The sequence below is a fragment of the Chiloscyllium plagiosum genome, unplaced genomic scaffold, assembly GCF_037043375.1.
Source record: "Chiloscyllium plagiosum isolate Xiang-an unplaced genomic scaffold, Cpla_swu_hap1 HiC_scaffold_32, whole genome shotgun sequence".
Classification (NCBI taxonomy): domain Eukaryota; kingdom Metazoa; phylum Chordata; class Chondrichthyes; order Orectolobiformes; family Hemiscylliidae; genus Chiloscyllium; species Chiloscyllium plagiosum.
This window is the reverse complement of record NW_028270170.1, coordinates 41498707-41520355: the sequence shown is the minus strand read 5'-3', so window position 1 is coordinate 41520355 and position 21649 is coordinate 41498707. Positions and strand designations below refer to the sequence as shown.

Here is a 21649-nt window from a genome sequence, read left to right as displayed (position 1 = left end):
TTACAGCAACCCCCCTCCACCATCCACAGAGGAATTCTACTGGAGATGTGGGCATAGCAGAAGCAGTATCCTGGGTGGCTGCATAGTTCAGTCACACCTTCCTGCATGTTGCTCTGGTGTGGGGGAGAAAGGCTAAGAGACATTCACACCTAGCCATGCAAGACTGGTTGTTATCACGGAGTAGACCAGCAGCCATAGCGCTTTCCAGAGAACTTGTTTGGAGTGCTACAACTATGTTAACAACCTCTGCCGCTGTGCAGGATGGGTGTCACTTGTCCCTTAGGATGCCAGCCAATTCATTAATGTGGTGGGATGTGAAAGACCACCACTTCAGTAGAAATGAGTGGAGGTAACTACATTTCCTTGGAAAGGAATGACACAAGCTCTGTCAAGGGAGGCAGTCCTGACACTATTGACCCATGCAAGGTGGCTGCATCATGGCCAATGCCACATGCATACTATAAGGCAGACATGTGGAAATAGGCACAGTGTATAGTGATAAAACATTGTGCTTGCTCCAGTGTAGCTCACCATTACTGTTTTTCCATCTTTCCACAGCAGTAGCATGTTTGCAATGTCAGAGGGCCCAGACTCGTGACACCTCGTCTCAATGGCACGGCTAGCTGATTACTATGGCAAAGTGCCACGAAGATCCACAGCTGAGATGAAGGAGCCAGAAGTGAAGATGTTCAAGGGTAAAGTGACTTTAATGACTACTGGCAAGGTCCTTGGTACAAGATCACAGATATCACTTACCACACGCCTGGTAAGTCCACAGCACTGGCTATTGGTCATCTCTAGGTAGCTCCACCTTCGTAAGTGGATCCTGTGTTGAGAGTTTGGCCTCTGCTGCCTCCTGCCCTCTTTCTATCCAATGCCATTCTCCTCTCCCATCTCCTTGCCACCTGTGCAGTTGCCTCAATCCCAGCAGCTCAGTCCTCCTTTGTCCCGCTGACCCTCTCAAGGGGCTAAGGGTACTCCAACTCAATACCTGGGAAACCATTCCACCTCTTCAATAGTTTCCAACTTTGATGAGCTCTTAACAAGCTTTTAAAGTATTAATTAGCCTTGATCAGGTGATGAGTGTTCACCCATCCTGCCTTCCTTCACCCTGGTTAACATTGCCGCTGCCCTGTAGCTGACACTTTGTCTGGCACTGGTATTTTCAGCACTTGCCTGCTTTCAGTGTGGTCTTTAGATAACCCTGAATGATCAGTCCCAAACATTTTATTTCCAACTTGCTGGCAATTTGAGTGCAGAGTAAAGGTTAGATGCTGAATAATCCATTATGTGCTGACAATGATGATATCGTCAATGGTATCATCATTGTCAGGTTTTCTCCACCTCCACCATTACCAGTGAACTGACACCAAAGGACGAAAATGGCTCAGACTGTTACATCACACTTCAGAGGACATCTAGATTCTGATGTTGAAAGACACATACTTTGCTGTAGAGATCTTGAAGAGGAACTATATTGTTTGTAAAACCTTTCTTCAGCAGATGATCATGAGTTCTGAGTGTGAACAGGCTGTGAATTCTCCTTATTCCTTTCTGACACTATTTTATGAGAAATTAAGACTCTTAATAAATGGGTATTTTATTCATTGTAAAGAAGTTAAGAAATAAGCTGACATAGAATTAATATTTTCTCTCTACAAAACCATAAACAATTCTAAAACCATCATTCTAAGTTAGTAGGAAACCAGCGGGTGGAGTGTATTATGTATGCAAGTGCTTAGAGCCAGATGATGTTCCTGGCATAATATAATTGACCTTGAGCTGGGAAGTGGGCAAAAAAGGTGATCACCCTGACTTTTGGGTAGCTATTCTACTCATAGGGTAGTAGGGGTCACATTGGTATGGACAAAAGAAACTATTAGCCCCTAGGAATGAAGCATATGAGTAAGTGCTCAGTGATAGGATGCAGTCCTCATCGAGGGGCAGTCCTTATCTGGCAGCTGCCTTTTTCAGGTGTATCAGGAATAATGGAGAAAGACCTAGGAAAGACTTTTCTAATACTTTGACTGGAGAGCAGGATGCTGTCTCCATTAGCTACAACAGTTTTAAGACTTCTTTCCAGCTCCGGTGACCTAGAGGTTGCCAAACCTAAACTGCTCTTCTGCTGTGTAGATCTTTTCTCTCAATGGCACTGGCTTATGTTCCTTCTCTGCTGGCCTCTTAGTAAACACCAGTAATTATTTCATCAGGTCTTTTAAATTAAGTCACATCATTTTTTAGAAAGACTGTTCCGACCCACTACTTGAGAAAAAGTCTCTGGCCCTTGAAAAAAAAAACCTTGATAGAACTCAAAACAAAAAACCCGTTTATCTCTACTTTAGAACCCAAGTCCCCAAATACTAATTTATTATGAACATTCATCACATGTCAACTGTAGCTTTCAAGATTGAGGTTAGGTCAGGTAAGAGTATTGTGGGACATGGAACAAAGGGGGGTAAATGCACTTGAGGTACAGATCAACTGGAATGGTGGTCCATGCTTGAGGGTGGGATTCAGTGGCCTCTTACGTGTCCTTGGTGCTACTTTTTCACTGATAGAAATGATTCGATCAATACGTTATTCTTGATGCCAATAAACAACCCGTTTTGAGTAGTTTGATGGCCATTTTATATAAATACCCTTTAACTGAGATTCTATGTTTTAATGTCAGAGTATGACAAATGAATATTTACCAGTCATTTTACATGCACTTTTTTGACATGGATTTGACCAAACTTTACTTCAAATAATAACATACAACAGACCTGCCAATTGACTGTCATCAAGCATGATTTCATTAAGTCTAATAAAGTATGCTGTGTAATTATTCATGCACTCTTCCTACTTGTCACTTTGGAGACTTCAACTTTTGCTGGTTGTAAGAGATCCATTAGGTTTAATGTGAGACGAAGAAAGAGCATGAACTGAAACAATACTTTCCGATGGCGATTACACTTCAAAACATATTTGACTTCATTGGCTGTAATGTGCTTTTTGATGTCGTGAAAAGCGCCAAATAAATCAAAGTCTTTTTTTCACAATTCCCAAAAATGACTTGCAGCAAATGAATTACTCTTGGAGTGCAGTTGTTCCATCGCTGTGCTATCACAACTAAATGCAAAGCCAACCAAAATAACAATCAGATCAAGGGTTTTTGGAATATTGGCCAGGAATTGTGGCAAACACTCTGCTCTTCTTCCACTACACCATGAAATTGCTATGTAACTTCAACCAACAGATAAGCTGATGAAGAGTCACCAGACTCAAAATATTAACTCTGCTTTCTTCCCACAGATGCTACCAAACCTGCTAAGCTTCTCCAGCTATTTCTGCTTTTGTTTCAGATAGGCTGAGATTCTATACCTGCCAACATTGTCTTACTCTGCACTGCAATATCAGCCTAGCAGCTAAAGAGAGTGGAGCTTAAATAATCTACCAACTCAAAGAGGAGAAGTGACATTTGATGAATTGTATTTATTTAAACTGCACTTTAATGGCAGCTATCCATAATTCACACTTTGAATCCAGGACATAACCTTCTCTAATACATAGTTGATAGAACTCTTTAATGTGTTTCATATTTTCCCTGAGGATTTGTAAAACTCACTGATCTAAGTCAAATCATTTGCCCTCTTACAGTTGTCTTTGAAAACATTGAGCTTAATGCTGTGCAGCTGGTAATATCCTGTGTAAAGCCCAGAATTCAAATTCTCTATCAATTTCTTTATATTTTTAAGGACAGAATGCCATTTTCAATGGATAGAATTTGCAAGTTCGCATCTGGCCCATTAGTACAAGCTCACTAATCACTAGATTATGATTGAGATTCCACGATGTTCCTTTATTTAGCACAAATCACCTTCTGACATAGCCAACAGAGGTGTTGACAGTCTGCTCATCTTGACATTATGTACGCTCCAGACTCAACTGCACTTCCTCTAACTCAAATCCATTCTTTACATGCTATCTGGCTGCAACACATTGACTAGCACTGTGGCTCTTCTAACAGGTAGAGAGACTCCATATGCTTTCAGCCAGCTCACTGAAAAATGTGTCTAACTTTCAATGCCACTTATATCCAGCAGGTGCCCCCCTAATGCATATTACTGTAACATTTCAAAATATTTCAAGACAACAGGAATGATCCATCATTCATTTCTTTACAGGGGTGAGATTAGTAATAAATGACATCTTGCAACCAGTCCTGGGAATTTCTTTGCATGTTAAAATAACGTGTGCAATTTACGTGGGGGTTGAGTTGTCCAGAAGTAATATTAAAATCTGATCATATCCATAAGAACAAAGCAATAATCACTTAAGACAAAGAGTTGTGAGAATGTGGAATACATTCCCTCACAAGGTCACAGAAGCACAATCTAAAATAATGTTTCAGATGGAGTGATATATTTACTATTTAGGAAATGGAGGCATTTGGGAAACTTGCAGAAAAGAGATAAACACCTTCACAATTATGAAACGTTAAAGTAAGATGCACAGTGTCAGATTATTTTCATTGGACAGTGAGAGGGCAGTGAGAGAGAGCGAGAGAGAGAGCAGATTCAGGTAAATGACAAAAAGCAGTCAGGGACATTCCACGAGTAAAAGTGACAAAAAAAAGCTCTTCACAGAATTATCTGGAACACGTTTATTCTGAATCCATAAATGATTTCCAAAGAGACGGATACTTCAAATATTTATCGTAAGGTCTGGGAAATGAGTGGATTATACTGGGCGGGATCCCCTTTTATTCACTCATGGGATGTGAATGAAGTAGCTGAAGTTGATTTGGCTTAGGACACTACCCTGAGGAACTCCAGCAGAGATGTCCTGAAGCTGAGATGTTTGACCTCCAACAATCACAACCATCTTCCAGATATGACTTCAACCAGTGGAGAGTCTGCCCCCGATACCCACTGATTCCAGTTTTGCTAGGGCTCCTTGATGCCACACGCGGTCGAATACAGCCTTGATGACAAGGGCTGTAACTCTCACCTCACCTCTGGAAATCAGATCTTTCATCCATATTTGAATCAAAGCTGTAATGAGCTCAGGAGCTGAGTGGTCCTGGTGGAACCCAAACTGGGCATCACTGAGCAGGTGCTGCTTGATGGCAATGCTGATGATACCCTCCATCACTTTACTGATGATTGAGAATAGACTGACGGGCGATAACTGACCAAGTTGGATTTGTCCTTTTTGTACAGGACATACCTGAGAAATTTTCCACATTGTTGGGTAGATACCAGTATTTTAACTATACTGTAACAGCTTGGCTAGGGGAGCAGCAAGTTCTGGAGCACAAGTCTTCAGAACTATTGCCGGATAGTTGTCAGAACCCATAGCCTTTGCAGTATGCAGTGTCTCCATGATGTCACGTGGAGTGAATTGAATTGGCTGAAGACTGGAGGAAGCTGAGGTGAATCACCCACTTGGCATTTCTGGCTGAATGTTGCTGCAAATGCTTTAGATTTATCCTTGGCGCTGATGTGTTGGGATGTTTGTGGAGTCTCCTTCTCCAATAGTTGTTTAATTGTCCACCACCATTCTCGACTAGATACGGCAGGACTGAGGAGCTTAGATCTGATCCATTGGTTGTGGGATTGCTTAGCCTTATCAATTGCTTGCTATTAATGTTGTTTGGTATGCAAATAGTCCTGTTTGGTAGCTTCACCAAGTGGATATCTCATTATTAGGTATGTCTGGTGGTGCTCCTGACGTGCCCTCCTGCACTCTGCATTGAACTAGGGTTGATCCCCAGGGTTCATAGTAATGGTTGAGTGGGGTATATGCTGGGCCATAAGATTACAGATTGTGCTGAAGTACAATTCTACTGCTGTTGATGGCCCACAGCACTTCATGGATACCCAGTTAAGTTGTTTGATCAGTTCGAAGTCTGTCCCATATAACACGGTGATAGTGCCACACAACACAATGGAGGTTATTCTCAATGTGACAGTGGGACTTGGTCCCCACAAGAATTATGCGGTGGCCACTCTTACTGATACTGTCATATTATTGGGTATGGGCAGTAAGTGCGAGATGGAAATAGACTGGAGGATATTATTAAGGTGCATGGGGAGTGAGTCAGAGATTGAGATTAGACAAGTGAATATGAAAGGATATGATAAAAAAATCATTGATCATTCAATAATTCTACACTGTACATCTGTCTAATACGATGGTTCCCACAATTTCATTCTCAAGCACATTAGTACCAGGTTTGCCTGTGGAAGAACCTGTGCCAGCTGAACTAACGGCCTCCTGAAGCTTGCTTGCCTGGAACTCAAAGGGAAGAAAGGGAGATTTATTCATGAATATTATGCTAGGGGACTCAATAACTCAATACCCGGTGTGGTGCACAGCAATACTGACTTACATGCAGGTTATGAACCTTGCTGAAGCTTGGTATCACTTGCAGAGCTTCATTTCCCTGAAAGTATTCTTTTGGATTGTTCTTTCAGCCATCCTTCACTGCCATTCCTACCTTTGCGGATCTTACAGATCCAGTCCAGTTGATTCTCACAGCGTACTGCTCGCCATAGTGAGGAGGCAATGTCAATGACTCCACAGCGTCGGACGCTATCATCTTCATAGACATCTCGTCCAAAGTTGTTGTAGGAATACTGCGCAAGAATGCAATAGGTTTAGGTTACTTACACTGCCCATAATTTTCTATGTGCCAATTACTTCTATCCAAATTGTTGTTCCAGTTCTAAGGAAGGGTCACTGGTCCCAACTCTGGTTAACTCTAATTTCTCTTCACAAATGATGCCAGATCTGCTAAGCTTTTCCAGCAATTTCCATTTTTGTTGTTGTTTCTAATGCTGTCTTTGATGCTGTTCCTTCATCTACCTTCCCATACACTGCACCTTATACAAAGTGCAGCTGCATTGTCTCATCCTTGCAAAGTTGGTTTAGCATTACATTTTAACTAATATATTCTCAAATTCCTCCATGTTCTCACTCTGCCCTACCTCTGCAATCTCCTGCACCTTCTGTTCTTGCACTTAATTGCTTACAGTTCCTGCTTTTCATTCCAGCCACCCATTATGACAGTTTTCAGCTTTTTGCGTGTAATCGGGAAAATACAGTTCTGAAGAAGGGTCACTGGACTCGAAACATTAATTCAGCTTTTTCTCAACAGTTGCTGCTGAGGTTCTTCAGCAACATCTGTTCTTGTTGCAAATACATATGCTGTCTAACATGGAACAAACTGACACACCAAAGATGTTTAATTGTGTGTATGATATCTCAGGGGAAGGGGAGCTTTGTACACAAGTGGAGTGTTATAGTGGGGAATGCAAACTTATTCTGTCACACTGCAATGTACAAACCTGTCCCTATTCTTCCCACTCAAGCAAGTCAGCCTGTGACTTGGTTATTCAGACAGATACTCACCCCAGTTCCATCACTCCATGCCCAGCTTTGTTCTGTCCCTGGGTTTCGTCGGTTCAATCCAAGCCAGAACCAATGATAATCGTGATCCTCTGACTCTCTACGAAGTAGAAATAGACAATGACTCATTTTCATCATACTTCATAAATTTATAGTAAACATTTTATTAAAAATAATTCAATTTTTCATTGTTGGATTATTCTGTTTACAGAGACAGGACAGAGTCGCCTGCAGTAGAGGCGCCACAGTGGTCAGTAGTTAGCACTGCTGCCTCACAGTGCCAGAGTTTGCACATTCTCCCCGTGTCTGCGTGGGTTTCCTCCGGGTACTCCAGTTTCCTCCCACAGTCCAAAAATGTACAGGTTAGGTGAATTGACCATGCTAAATTGCCTGTAGTGTTAGGTGAAGGGGTAAATGGAGGGGAATGGGTCTGGGTGGGTTACTCTTCAGAAGTTCGGTGTGGACTTGTTGGGCCGAAGGGCCTGTTTCCACACTAAGTAATCTAACCTTCCAAAATCAAAGCCAGCTCTGCTCTGCTTTGCTGTGACTGTTTCAAATAAAGTCAATCAAAAATGAGTGTCAGCATACATGTTAATTACCGTACGGGAGAGAATCCGCTAATCTGTTTCATCCACTAATCCTTCAGTAGTCACTTGGTTTGGAGTGTGTCCATGGGCCCAATGGTTAGCATTACTGCCTCACAGTGCCAGAGGCCCAGGTTCGATTCCAGCCTTGTAACTGTGTGGAGTTTGCTCATTTTTCGGGTGTTCTGGTTTCCTCCCACAGTCCAAAGATGTGCAGTTTAGGTGGACTGGCAATGCTAAATTACCTATAGTGTTCAGGGATATGTAGGTTAGGTGAGAAATGCAGGGTTATAAGATTAGGGTAGGGCCGCTGTCTGGGTGGGATGTTCTTCAGAGGGTCAGTGGTGATTCGGTGGGCTGAATGGCCTACTTCCACACTGTAGGGATTCTATAATTCTGTTGGGTTCAGAATCATTGGCTCTTTGACACAATGAATTAATAGCTGACTGTGCATCACCTCCATATTTATTTCCATTACAGTAAACTCCAATAAAATCAGGAGGGAGATAAACAGGCTGAAATTCTTACATTGATATGTCTTACATTGTGAAAGGCACTGTTTAAATGTAAAGTTATCCAAAATGCTCAACAACTAAGAAATACATTTTCAAGTTTATTCATTGTTGGAATGTAGGAATTTCATGCAGTTATTCCTGAGTGTAAATTATCTGCTGTTGCTAACTCTTGTCTGGGTAGCTATGCTTGAGATAGATCTCCTCATTAGCTTCCATGAGCTACATGGAAGCTAATGAGGAGATCTAATTACTTAGGTCTGCCAAGTGAGTTATCCTTCAGGGTAGGCTGCAAGACACAGCCCTCTGTTCCATTCCCAGTAGAAAGGTCTAACATCTATCATTGGGAAATTGCTGGTATCAATTATTAATGAGATAGGAGCAGGACATTTAGAAAATCATAATACAAGCAAGCATTCAACATGGTTTTGTGAAAGGGTAATTGTGTTCGAGTTCTGAAAGGATGTATCAAGCAGGATGGATAAAGGGGAACCAATAGATGAAGCATATTTGAATTCTCAAAAGACATTTGATAAGGCTAGAAGGTTAGAGCACAAGATAAGAGCTCATAGTGCTGAGGTGATACATTAACATGGACCGAGGACTAGCTAACTGGACACAATTTGAAATAAATTGTGGTAGCCCATTAAAACAGCCGCTAATGAACTTGAAAGACCCTATACAGACAACAAGCAAAACTAATGTTATTTACAAAATACCGTGCAAGGACAGTAACAAACACTACATTGGACAAACAGGCAGAAAACTAGCCACCAGGATACATGAACATCAACTAGCCACAAAACGACATGATCCTCTGTCACTTGTATCCTTACATCCAGAGAAGGAAGGACACCACTTTGACTGGGTCAACACATCCATTCTAGGACAAGCCAAACAGAGACATGCACGAGAATTCCTAGAAATATGGCATTCCAACTGGAACTCTATCAACAAACACATCGAGTTAGACCCCATCTACCACCCCCTGAGAAAAAGAACAGGAAATGACATCACCACAAGAAATGATGTCACCACAGAAAATGACATCACCAACCCAAAGAAACCCCCAAACATATAAATAGAAAGCAGGAATTATCAACAGTGCTTCGCCTGGAGGCCCATTGAAAATGTTACCTAGTAGATTAGATTCCCTACAGTGCAGAAACAGGCCCTTTGGCCCAACAAGTCCACACCGACCCTCTGAAGAGTAACCCACCCAGACCCATTTCCCTCTGACTAATGAACCTAACACTATGCACCTAATTTAGCATGGCCAATCCAGCTAACCTGCACATCTTTGGACTGTGGGAGGAAGCTGGAGCACCCGGAGGAAACCCGTGCAGACACAGGGAGAATGTGCAAACTCCACACAGACAGTCGCCCGAGGCTGGAATCGAACCCAGGCACCTGGTGCTGTGAGGCTGCAGTGCTAACCACTGAGCCACCGTGCTGCCCTAGTAGGGTGACGAAATGTCTGGAAATGAACCTTCCAGCTCAGTGAGCAAACCTACATCCATAAATTTTCAGTTTGGTAATCTATTAGTGGAATGCCAAAGTATCAGTGTTGGGTCTTGACTATTTACAATCTATAATGACAACTTAAATGTAAAGGACTGACTGGCTATATTGTGAAATTTGCCGATGACACGAAGTTGGTAGGAGAATAAGTTGAGGCAAAGATAAAGAGCATCTTCAAAGCGAAAATGATAGAATAAGCGAGTGGACCAAAAAAAAAGTAAATGGAAATTTGGGAAAATGTGAGGTTGTTCATTTTAGCAGAACGATGGGTCGACTGAACATTATTTGCATGAAAATAGAATGCGAAATGTTGTACACAGGGATCTGGGGGTTCCTGTGTATGAATCAGAAAAGGTTAGCATATAGGTTAGCACTGCTGTCTCACAGCAGTAGGGATCCTGGTTCGATTGCAGCTTTGAGTGACTGCCTGTGTGAAGTTTGCAAATTCTCCCTGTCTCTGCATGGGTTTCCTCCAGGTGTTCCACTTTCCTCCCACAATCAGATGATGTGCAAGTTAGTTGGATTGGCCATTATGAAAGAAATTGCCCCATAGTGTCCAGTGATGTGGGCTAGCCATAGTAGAAAACTTCATACAGGGTTATGGGGATGGGGTAGGAGGGAGGAATGCCCTTCAAAGGGTCAGTACAGACTCAATGAGCTGAATGGCCTCTTTCTGCTCTATAGGAATTGTATGATTCAATGATTCTAGGTACACTAAATAACTATGGAACTACTGGAGAGGTAAGTAGAAAGCCTTGGGACAGATGTAGAAGGCACTGATTCAGACCATAGCTAGAGTATTTAGTACAGTTTTGGTCTCCTTATTAAAGGAAGGTCAAACTTACATTGGAAAGCTCTTCAGAGAAGGTTTATTAAACTGGTTCCTGGGATGAAGAGGTTTGTCACTTGAAGAGTTTCTGAGCACTGTGGGCCATTGCTTCTCGGGGTTTAGAAGAATGAAAAATGATTTTGTTGAAACAAGATACTAAATAGACCTGTCGTAGTAGTTGCTGTATATTTCCCTTGTGGTGTAATCTAGAACTATGGAGATAAATAAATTTGGAGATATGGAGATATTCTCTGAGGGGTGTCAGTCTTTGGAATTCTCTTTCCCATAGAGCAATGGAAGGTGGGAATCTGAATATGGCATAATGTCAAAGATATCCGACTCCTGCTCCCTTTTTACTTATAATCTTATTGGGATTATGGGGATCAGAGAGAGAGAGAGAGAGAGAGAGAGAGGTGTGTAGGCAGGGATTGTAGGTTTTGACATAACTTGTGAAAAGTACTGAGAATTGAGAGTAAACAGGACGGAATGTTGGAAACAGAAGAAATCTTCCAGATCTTTTTGTTGAAGGTGAGGCATGCTGTGATTCGAGTCTGTAAGGCAGTGGGCTGTTTAAGTATGTACATGATGAGCTTAAGAGTTGTAGAGTCCTATAGCACGAAGACAACCCTCATGATCTTATACACTTCTATACGATACATCCTCAGTGTCCTATGCTCTAAAGAAAGAGGTCCTAGCTTGTCCAACCTATCCCTATAACTCAGACCCTTGAGTCCAGGCAACATCCTTGTAAATTTCTTCTGCATACTTTCCAGTTTTAATAACATCCTTCCCATAGCTATGGTGACCAAAACTGAACACAATACTCCAAGTGCGGCCTCACCAATGTCCTGTACAACTTCAATATAACTTCCCAACTTCTATACCCTGACTGATGAAGGCCAGTGTGCCAAATGTCTTCTTCACTGCCCTGTCTACCCCTCACTCCACTTTCAGAGAACCATGCACCTGAACTCCAAGGCCCCACTGTTCCACTACACTCCCGAGGGCCCTACCATTCACCATGAAGCTCCTACCTTGATTTGACTTTCCAAATGCAAGACTCTCTATATTAAACTCCATTTGCCATTTCTCAGCCCACTTCCCCAGCTGATTGAGGTCCTCCTGCAATTTCTGATAACCTTTCTCACTGTTCATGATACTGCATATTTTAGTGTCATCTGCAAACTTACTAATCATGCCTTGTACATTCTTCTCCAAACCATTACTACAGAAAACAAACAGTAATGGGCCCAGCACCGACTCCTGAGGCACACCACTAGTCACAGGCCTCAAGTTCGACAAGCATCCTTCCACTATTGCCATCTGCTTCCTACCATCAAGCCAGTTTGTATCCAGTTTGCCAGCTCCACCTGGATTCCATGCGATCTAACCTACCACATCAGCCTACCATGTGGAGCCTTATCAAAGGCCTTACTGAAATCCGTACAGACTACATCTACTGTCCTGCCCTCATCAACCTTCCTAGTCACTTCATCAAAGAACTCTAACAAATTTGTGAGGCATGATCTCCTACGCACAAAGCCATGCTGACTACTCCTGATCCAAATACATGTATATCTTATCTCATAATCTTGTCTAGTAATTTACTGACCACAGATGTTAGACTTACTGGTCTATAATTCTCTAGGTTATCTTTGGGCCCTTCTTGAATATGGAAACGACATTTGCTACCCTCCATTCTTCAGGGACCTCACCCTTGGCTAATGATAATGCAAAAATATCAGCCATGGGCCTTGCAATTTCTTCCCTTGCAGTGTTCTTGGATATATCTGATCAGGACCAGGAGATTTATTCACCTTCGTATGTTCTAATACATCCAACACCTCCTCTACTGTATTACGGACTATCCCCAAGATATCACCACTAACTTCCCTGAATTCCTAACCCTTCATGTCTTTCTCCACAGTAAACAAGGAGGAGAAATATTATTGAGGACCTCGCCCAAGTCCTGCGGTTCCACACATACATGTCCACTTTGGTCCTTGAAGGGTCCTATTCTCTCTCCAGTTATTCTTTTTCCTTCCTTTAATATAATTAAAGGACCTTTTTGGATTCACCCTAATCTTCTCAGCCAAGGCTGTCTCATGCCCCCTTTTCACCCTGCTGATTTCCTTCGTCAGTAAACTCCTGTATCCCTATATACCTTCAGGGATTCCCTTAATCCAACTGCCAATTCCTGTATCCCCAATGTACCTTCAGGGATTCCCTTAATCCAACTGCCAATTCCTGTATCCCCAATATACCTTCAGGGATTCCCTTAATCCAACTGCCAACTCCTGTATCCCTAATATACCTTCAGGGTTCCCTTAATCCAGATGCCAATTCCTGTCTCCCCTATATACCATCAGAGATTCCCTTAATCCAACTGGTCAAAGCCTCAACATCCCTTGTCATCTAGGGTTCCTTGTTCCTTGCTCTTCACTCTCACAGGAACATACAAACCTTGAACTCTAGCTATCTCATTTTTAAAGGCCTCCCACTTACCAGAGGTTCCTTTGCCGACGAACAAACTACACCAATCAACCCCTGCAAGCTCCTGTGTAATTCCATCAAAATTCACGTTGCCCCAATTTAGAACTTGAACCTGAAGACCAGGTTTTCCTTCTCCATACCTATTTTAAAATTAATAGAACAATGGTCACTGGTCCCAAATTGCTCCCCCACTGTCACCTGTCCTGCCCTATTTCCCAAGAGGAGGTCGAGTTTTGCCCCTTCTCAAGTAGGACCCTCTATATACTGCTTGAGGAAACTTTCCTGAAGGCACTTAACAAATTTCACCCCATCTCAGCCTTTAACGCTAAGGCAGTCCTAGTCTATGTCAGGAAAGTTAAAATCCCCTACTATCACAATCCAATTGCTCCTGCAAGTCTCTCCAGTCTCCCTGCATATTTGTTCCTCTAATTTCTGTTGACTATTTGGGGGCCTGTAGTACAACCCCAATAAAGATTTAGATTAGATTAGATTAGATTACTTAGATTACTTACAGTGTGGAAACAGGCCCTTCGGCCCAACAAGTCCACACCGACCCACCGAAGCGCAACCCACCCATTCCCCTACATTTACCCCTTTTACCTAACACTACGGGCAATTTAGCATGGCCAATTCACCTGACCTGCACATCTTTGGACTGTGGGAGGAAACCGGAGCACCCGGAGGAAACCCATGCAGACACTGGGAGAATGTGCAAACTCCACACAGTCAGTCGCCTGAGTCGGGAATTGAACCCGGGTCTCTGGTGCTGTGAGGCAGCAGTGCTAACCACTGTGCCACCGTGCTGTCCCAAAGTCACCATCCCCTTCTTATTTCTTAGCTTAGTGGTCAAAAACCTAAAGGCTATTTCCAAGAACTAGATCCAATATTCCCTCACAATTTTTTTATTTTGGCGCATGGATCTCTGAAACCTGTGCATTGCACTAGCTCCTGAAACTGAAAGTCAATACATCAGCATGCACCAATCATTGTGCACGCCAATCAGTGAGTGCAGAACCTCAGGGGAATTTCTGAGTAGCTGACGGGCCGTGCAGCTCAGAGAGAACATTGACCAGATTCCATCTCCTCAGGCTTTGAAAAAGATAGAATCCAGGAACCAGTAGCTGCCCCACCCATCCCACTGACCATCTTTCGAATCAGTGCTCACTGACTCACCCAAAGATTTCATTAACCAGTTTCTCTGTAAACTTCTCCTCTTCAAAGTTGCTGATGCTGAGCAAGTGAGCACCTTGCTCATAGCAGAACATGTGTGCCTGAACCCAGTTCTTCTTAGCATAGATGGTGTTGAAGTGAAACACCTAGTCAGGAAAAGGAGAAGAAACAAGACAAAGTGTGAACACACCTGAATATAACCCAGATATTAAACATTCACAACTTCTGGACATCAGAAATCACATACCCTTTCTCCTAGCAAATACACTGTATTTATATCACAGTGTTATCTCAGAATACACTGTATTTATATTATCAAAACAGACTAATGGCCCAACTGGTTATGTTCCATACTAGTCTTCTTTGTGATTCCAGCTAATATTATTCCTAGACTAGTCAGATCCCAAAGTGAGACTGCCTTAATATATTGAGAGTTTTCTTTCTGTTTATTGTGGAGGTTAGTCACTAAACATATTTCAAAAGGTTGTCAATATACTTTCATCAACAGAACATAAAAGTTTATTGTAGACAAAATAACAGCGTGAACCATATTACACTATACAGGAACTATTTGAAATGGGCCATCATTAGGGTTAATGAGATGGGTTTGAGACAATAGAGTGAAAAATGTCATGGAGACAAACCTCCATGAAATTTGATGAAATTGACATTATAGGTACCATTATTCAAGAAGGGAGGAAGAAAACCAGGAAACTACAGGCCAGTCAGTCTAACCTCAGTCGAGGAAACGAGTGGAATCAATTCTGAGGGACAGAATTAATTTGCATTTGGAGAGGCTCGGGGAGGTGATGGCCTAGTGGTATTATCAGTAGACAATTAATCCAGAGATTCAGCTTAAATCTGGGGATCTGGCTTTGAATCCTACCATGGTAGATGGTGGAAGCTGAATTTTAAAAAACACTGTAAATGAGAGATTAATAATGTTCGTGAATCTAATGTCGATTGTCAGAAAAACTTAGCTGTTTCACTAATGTCCTTTAGGGAAGGAAACTGCCATCCTTACCTAGTCTGGCCTACATGTGGCTCCAGACCCACAGCAATGTGGTTGCTTACCAATGGGAGACTGGTTAGCAAGGTTAGATCTCATGGAATACAGGGAGAACTAGCCATTTGGATATAGGACTGGCTCAAAGGTAGAAGACAGAGGATGGTGGCGGAGGGATATTTTTCAGACTGGAGACCTGTGACCAGTGGAGTGCCACAAGGATCAGTGCTGGGTCCACTACTTTTCATCATTTATATAAATGATTTGGATATGAACATAGGAGGTATAGTTAGTAAGTTTGCAGATGACACGAAAATTGGAGATGGAGTGGACAGCAAAGAAGGTTACCTCAGATTACAACGGGATCTTAATCAGATGGGTCAGTGGGCTGAGGAATGGCAGATGGAATTTAATTTAGATAAATGCGAGGTGCTGCATTTTGGGAAAGCAAATCTTAGCAGGTAAGGTCCTAGGGAGTGTTGCTGAACAAAGAGACCTTGGAGTGTATGTTCATAGCTCCTTGAAAGTGGAGTTGCAGGTAGATAGGATAGTGAAGAAGGCATTTGGTATGCTTTCCTTTATTGGTCAGAGTATTGAATACAGGAGTTAAGAGGTCATGTTGCGACTGTACAGGACATTGGTTAGGCCACTTCAAGGAATATTGCATGGTCTCCTTCCTACCGGAAGGATGTTGTGAAACATGGAAGGGTTCAGAAAAGATTTACAAGGTTGTTGCCAGGGTTAGAGGATTTGAGGTATAGGGAGAGGTTGAATAGGCTGGGGCTGTTTTCCCTGGAGCATCAGAGGCTGAGGGGTGACCTTATACAGGTTTATAAAATCATGAGGTGCACGGATAGGGTAAATAGACAACTTTTTTCCCTGGGGTAAGGGAGTCCAGAACTAGAGGGCATCGGTTTAGCATGAGAAGGGAAAGAGAAACGAGACTTAAGGGGCAACCTTTTCACAAAGAGGGTGGTGTCTGTGGGAAATGGGCTGGCAGAAGAAGTGGTGGAGGCTAGTACAATTGCAATATTTAAAAGGCACATGAATGTGTATATGAAATTGAAGGGTTTGAGGGATATGAGCTGGGTGCTGGCAGGTGGGTCTAGATTGGGTGGATATCCAATGGACGAATTGGACTGAAGGGTCTGTTTCGCTATTGTACACCTCTATGACTCTATGAATCTTAACTACCTTCTGGGCAGTAAATGCTAGCCAAGCTAATGATGCTCACATCAGTCATGAATCAATAAAACAAATAGGCAAGGACTAATCAAGAACAGTCAACATGGTTTTGTTAATGGGAGATGATATCTGACCAACTTGATGAATTTTTTGAAAAGGTAACGAGGTGAAAGTAGAGTCGCAGGTAGATAGGATAGTGAAGGGGTTTGGTATGCTTTCTTTTATTGGTCAGAGTATTGAGTACAGGAGTTGGGATGAGCTCCCAGAGGAAGTGGTGGAGGCTGGTACAATTGCAATGTTTGAAAGGCATCTGGATGGGTATTTGAATAGGAAGGGTTGAGAGTGATATGGACCAAGTGCTGGCAAATGGGACTAGATGAGGTTGGGATATCTGGTTGCATGGATAATTTGGACCGAAGGGTCTGATTCTGTGCTGTACATCTCTATGACTCTGTGTGTAGATGAGGGCAATGCTTTTGATGTAGTCTACTTGGACTTTAACAAAGCTTTTGATAAGGTCCTGCATAGGAACCTGATAACAAAGCTAAGAGCTCCTGGTATTGATCCAAGGAAATTTGGCAAATTGGATCCACAATTGGCTGAGTGGCAGGAAGCAGAGAGTGATGGTTGAGTGGTATTTTTCTAACTGGAAGTCTATATCCATTGGGGTCCCACAGGGCTCAATGTTGGGGCCCTTGTTCTTTGCGGTTTACGTAAACGAATTAGTCTTGAATGTAGGAGAGACGATCAGTGAACTTGAAAATATTACAAAAATTGGTAAATAGTGAAGAGGATAGCCTTAGACTACAAAAGGATATAGATGGGATGATCAATGGCAAATGGAATTCAAACCAGATAAAGGTGAGGTGATGCATTTGGACAGGACAAACAAAGCAAGGTCGGACCCTGGGAAGCACCAAGGATCAGATGGACTTGAGTGTGCATATACACCAGTCTCTTAAGCTATCAGGACAGGTGGATAAGGTGGTCAGAAGGTTTTTTTTTAACTTGCCTTTATTTTTTGAGGCATAAAGTTTAAGAGCAGAGAGGTGATAGTGGTACTGTTTAAAACGTTAGTTGGGCCACAGCTAAAGAATTGTTCACAATTCTGGAAACCAAATTATCGGAGAATTGTGATAGCACTGGAGAAAGTGTAGAAGAGATTTTCAGGATGTTACCTGGGCTGGAGAGTTTTAATTGTGAAGAGAGATTGGATAGACTGGGGTTGTTTACCTTATACCACAGGAGATTGAAAGTGACATGATTTAGATGTATAAAGTTATAGGGTAGACACAAGAAAGATATCTCCCTTGGAGCAGGATGGGGTCATAGATTTAGATGGAGGGAAAGGAGGTTTAGAGAGGATGTAAGGAAAAACATTTTCACCCAGAGGGTGGTGGAAATCTGGAATTCACTATCTATTGGTAGAGGCAGAAATCCTCACAAGAAGTATTCAGATGTACACTTGTGATGCCAAGGCATACAAGGCTGTGAGCCAAGTGCTAGAAAATGGGATTAAAATAGTTAGATGGCTGTTTCTGACCAGTGCAGTTTCATTTCTGTGGATGTCTATGACTCTAATAACGTAAGATGTAACCTTTTTCTCATTGAATGAACTTACATACTGCCTGGACTATCCTGACTGTGTTAGTGGACTCTTGTTGCCCAGTTACAGAAGTTTAATTTTCTTTCTTCTACCATATTTTAAATTCACCAAACTGCTCACCTCATTAAAATTCATATAAATAAAACAAATCTCCAGACACCTTGTTGCCACTCAATGAACAAATTTAAAATTAAACAAATCTAAAATATTAAGAATAGGGTGGCACGGTGGTTAGCACTGCTGCCTCACAGCACCAGGCACCCAAGTTCGAATCCTGCCTCGGGTGACCGTCTGTGTGGATTAGATTACTTTAGATTACATTACTTAGAGTGTGGAAACAGGCCCTTCGGCCCACCAAGTCCACACCGACCCTCCGAAGAGCAACCTACCCAGACCCATTCCCTACATTTACCCCTTCACCTAACACTACGGGCAATTTAACGTGGCCAATTCATCTAACGTGCACATTTTTGGACTGTGGGAGGAAATCGGAGCACCTGGAGGAAACCCACGCAGACACGGGGAGAATGTGCAAACTCTACACAGACAATTGCCTGAGACGGGAATTGAACCCAGGTCTCTGGCGCTGTGAGGCAGCAGTGCTAACCACTGTGCCACCGTGCCACACATTCTCCCAGTGTCTGCGTTGGTTTCCTCTGGGTGCTCTGGTTTCCTCCCACAGTCCAAAGATTGTGCAGGTCAGGTGAATTGGCCATGCTAAATTGCTCATAGTGTTAGGTGCGTTAGTCAGACTGAAATGGGTCTGGGTGTGTTACTCTTCGGAGGGTCGGTGTGGACTTGTTGGGCCAAAGGGCCTTTTTCCACACTATAGGGAATCTAATCTAAACTAAAAGCCATGTTTTCCTGTAAAAACAAGCTATATGCTATTCTTCCACTTTAGAACCTAAGGTCACAATCAATAATACTGTACTATAGTTCTGAACCTTCATCACACACTTCATAATGTCTTCATCTAACCTTGTTGGCTTCAGTTCTTTCCTGACACACTTACTTATCCAGTTTCACCTTAGAGTGTGGAATTAATTAGGATTGTTCTTCTTGAACAGAAAGTGTTAAGAGGCAAGTTAATACCTTCACGATGCTGTGAGGTTTGGAAGAGAAAAACCTGTTTATCTGGTAAGTTAGTGTTCAAAGACACAAGATCATTGGCAAAAGATCTTGAGCATAGGTGAGGCTTTTTCAGAGGCTTGTCAGAATCTGGAACGTTATCTGGAACTCGGATGGAATCTGATTCCATAAATAAATACAAGAAGTTGGACGATTACATTAGGATTAGGAACTTTTTCAGGGAAGGGAAAATGCTGAGACGAGAGAAAGCCATGACTCCTCTTTCAATAGAAGCACCAAAGGCATAATGAGCTGAATAACTTAGTTTTGTGCTTTGGTTTCTGAGGTTCTGCTGCTACATTTAAACCACTCGGCTGCACATTGAAACTACCTTATGGGTAAGAAGTTTATCTTAACTTCCTCAAAGTACTTACTGATTACTGTCTTACATTTATGACCATAATTTTTGTTTTTTCACTTTTTCTACCTTTTCCCCACCTAGAATAATGATTTGGGGACTGAAGTTCAAATTCCACCTGTGGTGGGGCTAGGTTTTGGCACAAGTCAGAGGTTTTTCAGGGCATGTTAGATTTGAGGAAGTGTTTCACTAGCAAGTGGTGCAATGGACAAAGTGGTAATTGTTGCAAGAGAATTTTCAGTTTTGTAGCACTTTCTCCCTCAGAGTGGTTAACACTACTGAGCAAGGTTGAGGTCTTGAAGTTCACACGATGTGCTATTCAGAAGCAGCAGCAATGAAGTGGCCTGCTTTTTGAAATCCTACTGGCCTGCTTTTATAGAATCATGGAGACATACAGCACAGAAACAGACCCTTTGGTCCAACCAGTCCATGCCGAACATAATCCTAAACTAAACGGGTCCTACCTGCCTGCTCTTGGCTCATATCCCTCCAAACCTTTCCTATTCATGTCCATCCAAATATGTTTTAAACATCGTAATTGTACCTGCATCCACCTGATCCTCAGGAAGTTCATTCCACACGTCAATGACCCTCTGTGTAAAAAAATTGACTCATGTCTTTTTTTAAATGTCTCTTCTCTCCCCTTAAAAATGTATCCCCTAGTCATGAAATTCCCCACCTTAAGAGGAAAGACAACTACCATTAACTCTATCCATACCTCTCATTTTTTAATAAACTTCTATCAGGTTCACCTCTCAACCTCCTATGCTCCAGTTTACAACTTCAATTACACTTGAGTGCTGGGACTGCTGCTCACTCCCGACCACTTTCTATTCAATACTTTTCCCCAGGAGATGGTTTTGCATTACTCTGAAGAATCAAGATATTTTCAAATCGCCATTTTCATTTCCTTATATCAAACAACTTCAGAAAAATGACATATTCATATCTCCATCAGAGACTCCAGCTCCTTGTTGGAATCACAAGGGCAGGTTTCTATCGGTACAGCTTTCCAAACCCACGTTCCCTTTGTTCAGCTGCAGCTCCAAAATGCACACAGCCTGAATCCATGCTTCAATTTCCATAGTGAGGCCAGTGAGCAAATACAAAATAATTAGCACAGGAACAGGTCATTCAGCCCATCAAGTCTGCACAGCCCTTTCAACAAGAAATCTAATCTAGTGCAACTCCCTATTCTTTCTCCCCCATTTGTTCAATTTTTAAAAATCCCTACAAGGATGAATCCAATTTCCTTTTGAAGGTTACAATTGAATCTGTATCCCATCACTTTTTCAAGCAACACTTTACAAATCTTAAATATTCCTTGTATAAACAAATTTTCTCTCATGTTGTATTTGATATAGGTAGGAAAAGGGATGGGGATGTAAGGCAGTAATTCAGGGAGCTAGAACAAACAGCATTGTTATTTCTGGCTTGTTACCCATGCCACGTGCTAGCGAGATGAGGAATAGGGAGAGAGAGCCGTTGAAAACGTGGCTACAGGGATGGTGCACGAGGGAGGGATTCAGGTACTTGGATAATTGGGGGTCATTCTTGGGTAGGTGGGACCTCTACAAATGGGCTGGGGTACACCTGAACCAGAGGGGTACCAATATCCTGGGTGGGGATATTTGCTAATACTCTTTGGGAGGATTTAAACTAATTCAGCAGAGGGATGGGAACCTGAATTGTAGCTCCAGTGTACAGGAGGTTGCGAGTAGTGAGGTCTGAAATAAGGTTTCAAGGTTGCAAGTGTGCATCGGCAAGCAGAAAGGTGATTGTTGTGTGTCTACTTCAACGCCAGGAGCATCCGGAATAAGGTGGGTGAACCTGCAGCATGGGTTGGTACATGGGACTTCGAC

The 21649-nt window shown here is 42.4% G+C and overlaps 1 protein-coding gene across 1 annotated transcript in view; it reads right to left on the bottom strand.

Annotated features, from left to right (window-relative positions):
* Positions 1-21649, bottom strand: part of mrc2 (mannose receptor, C-type 2) — a 337889-nt gene that overhangs the window by 68614 nt on the left and 247626 nt on the right. Inside the window, exons 13-15 of the mRNA XM_087977928.1 lie at positions 14508-14650; positions 7399-7495; positions 6485-6623 (exon numbers count right to left, since the gene is read on the bottom strand). Of these exons, the coding sequence (XP_087834054.1) occupies positions 6485-6623; positions 7399-7495; positions 14508-14650 (379 nt within the window). The remainder of the gene's footprint in view (positions 1-6484; positions 6624-7398; positions 7496-14507; positions 14651-21649) is intronic.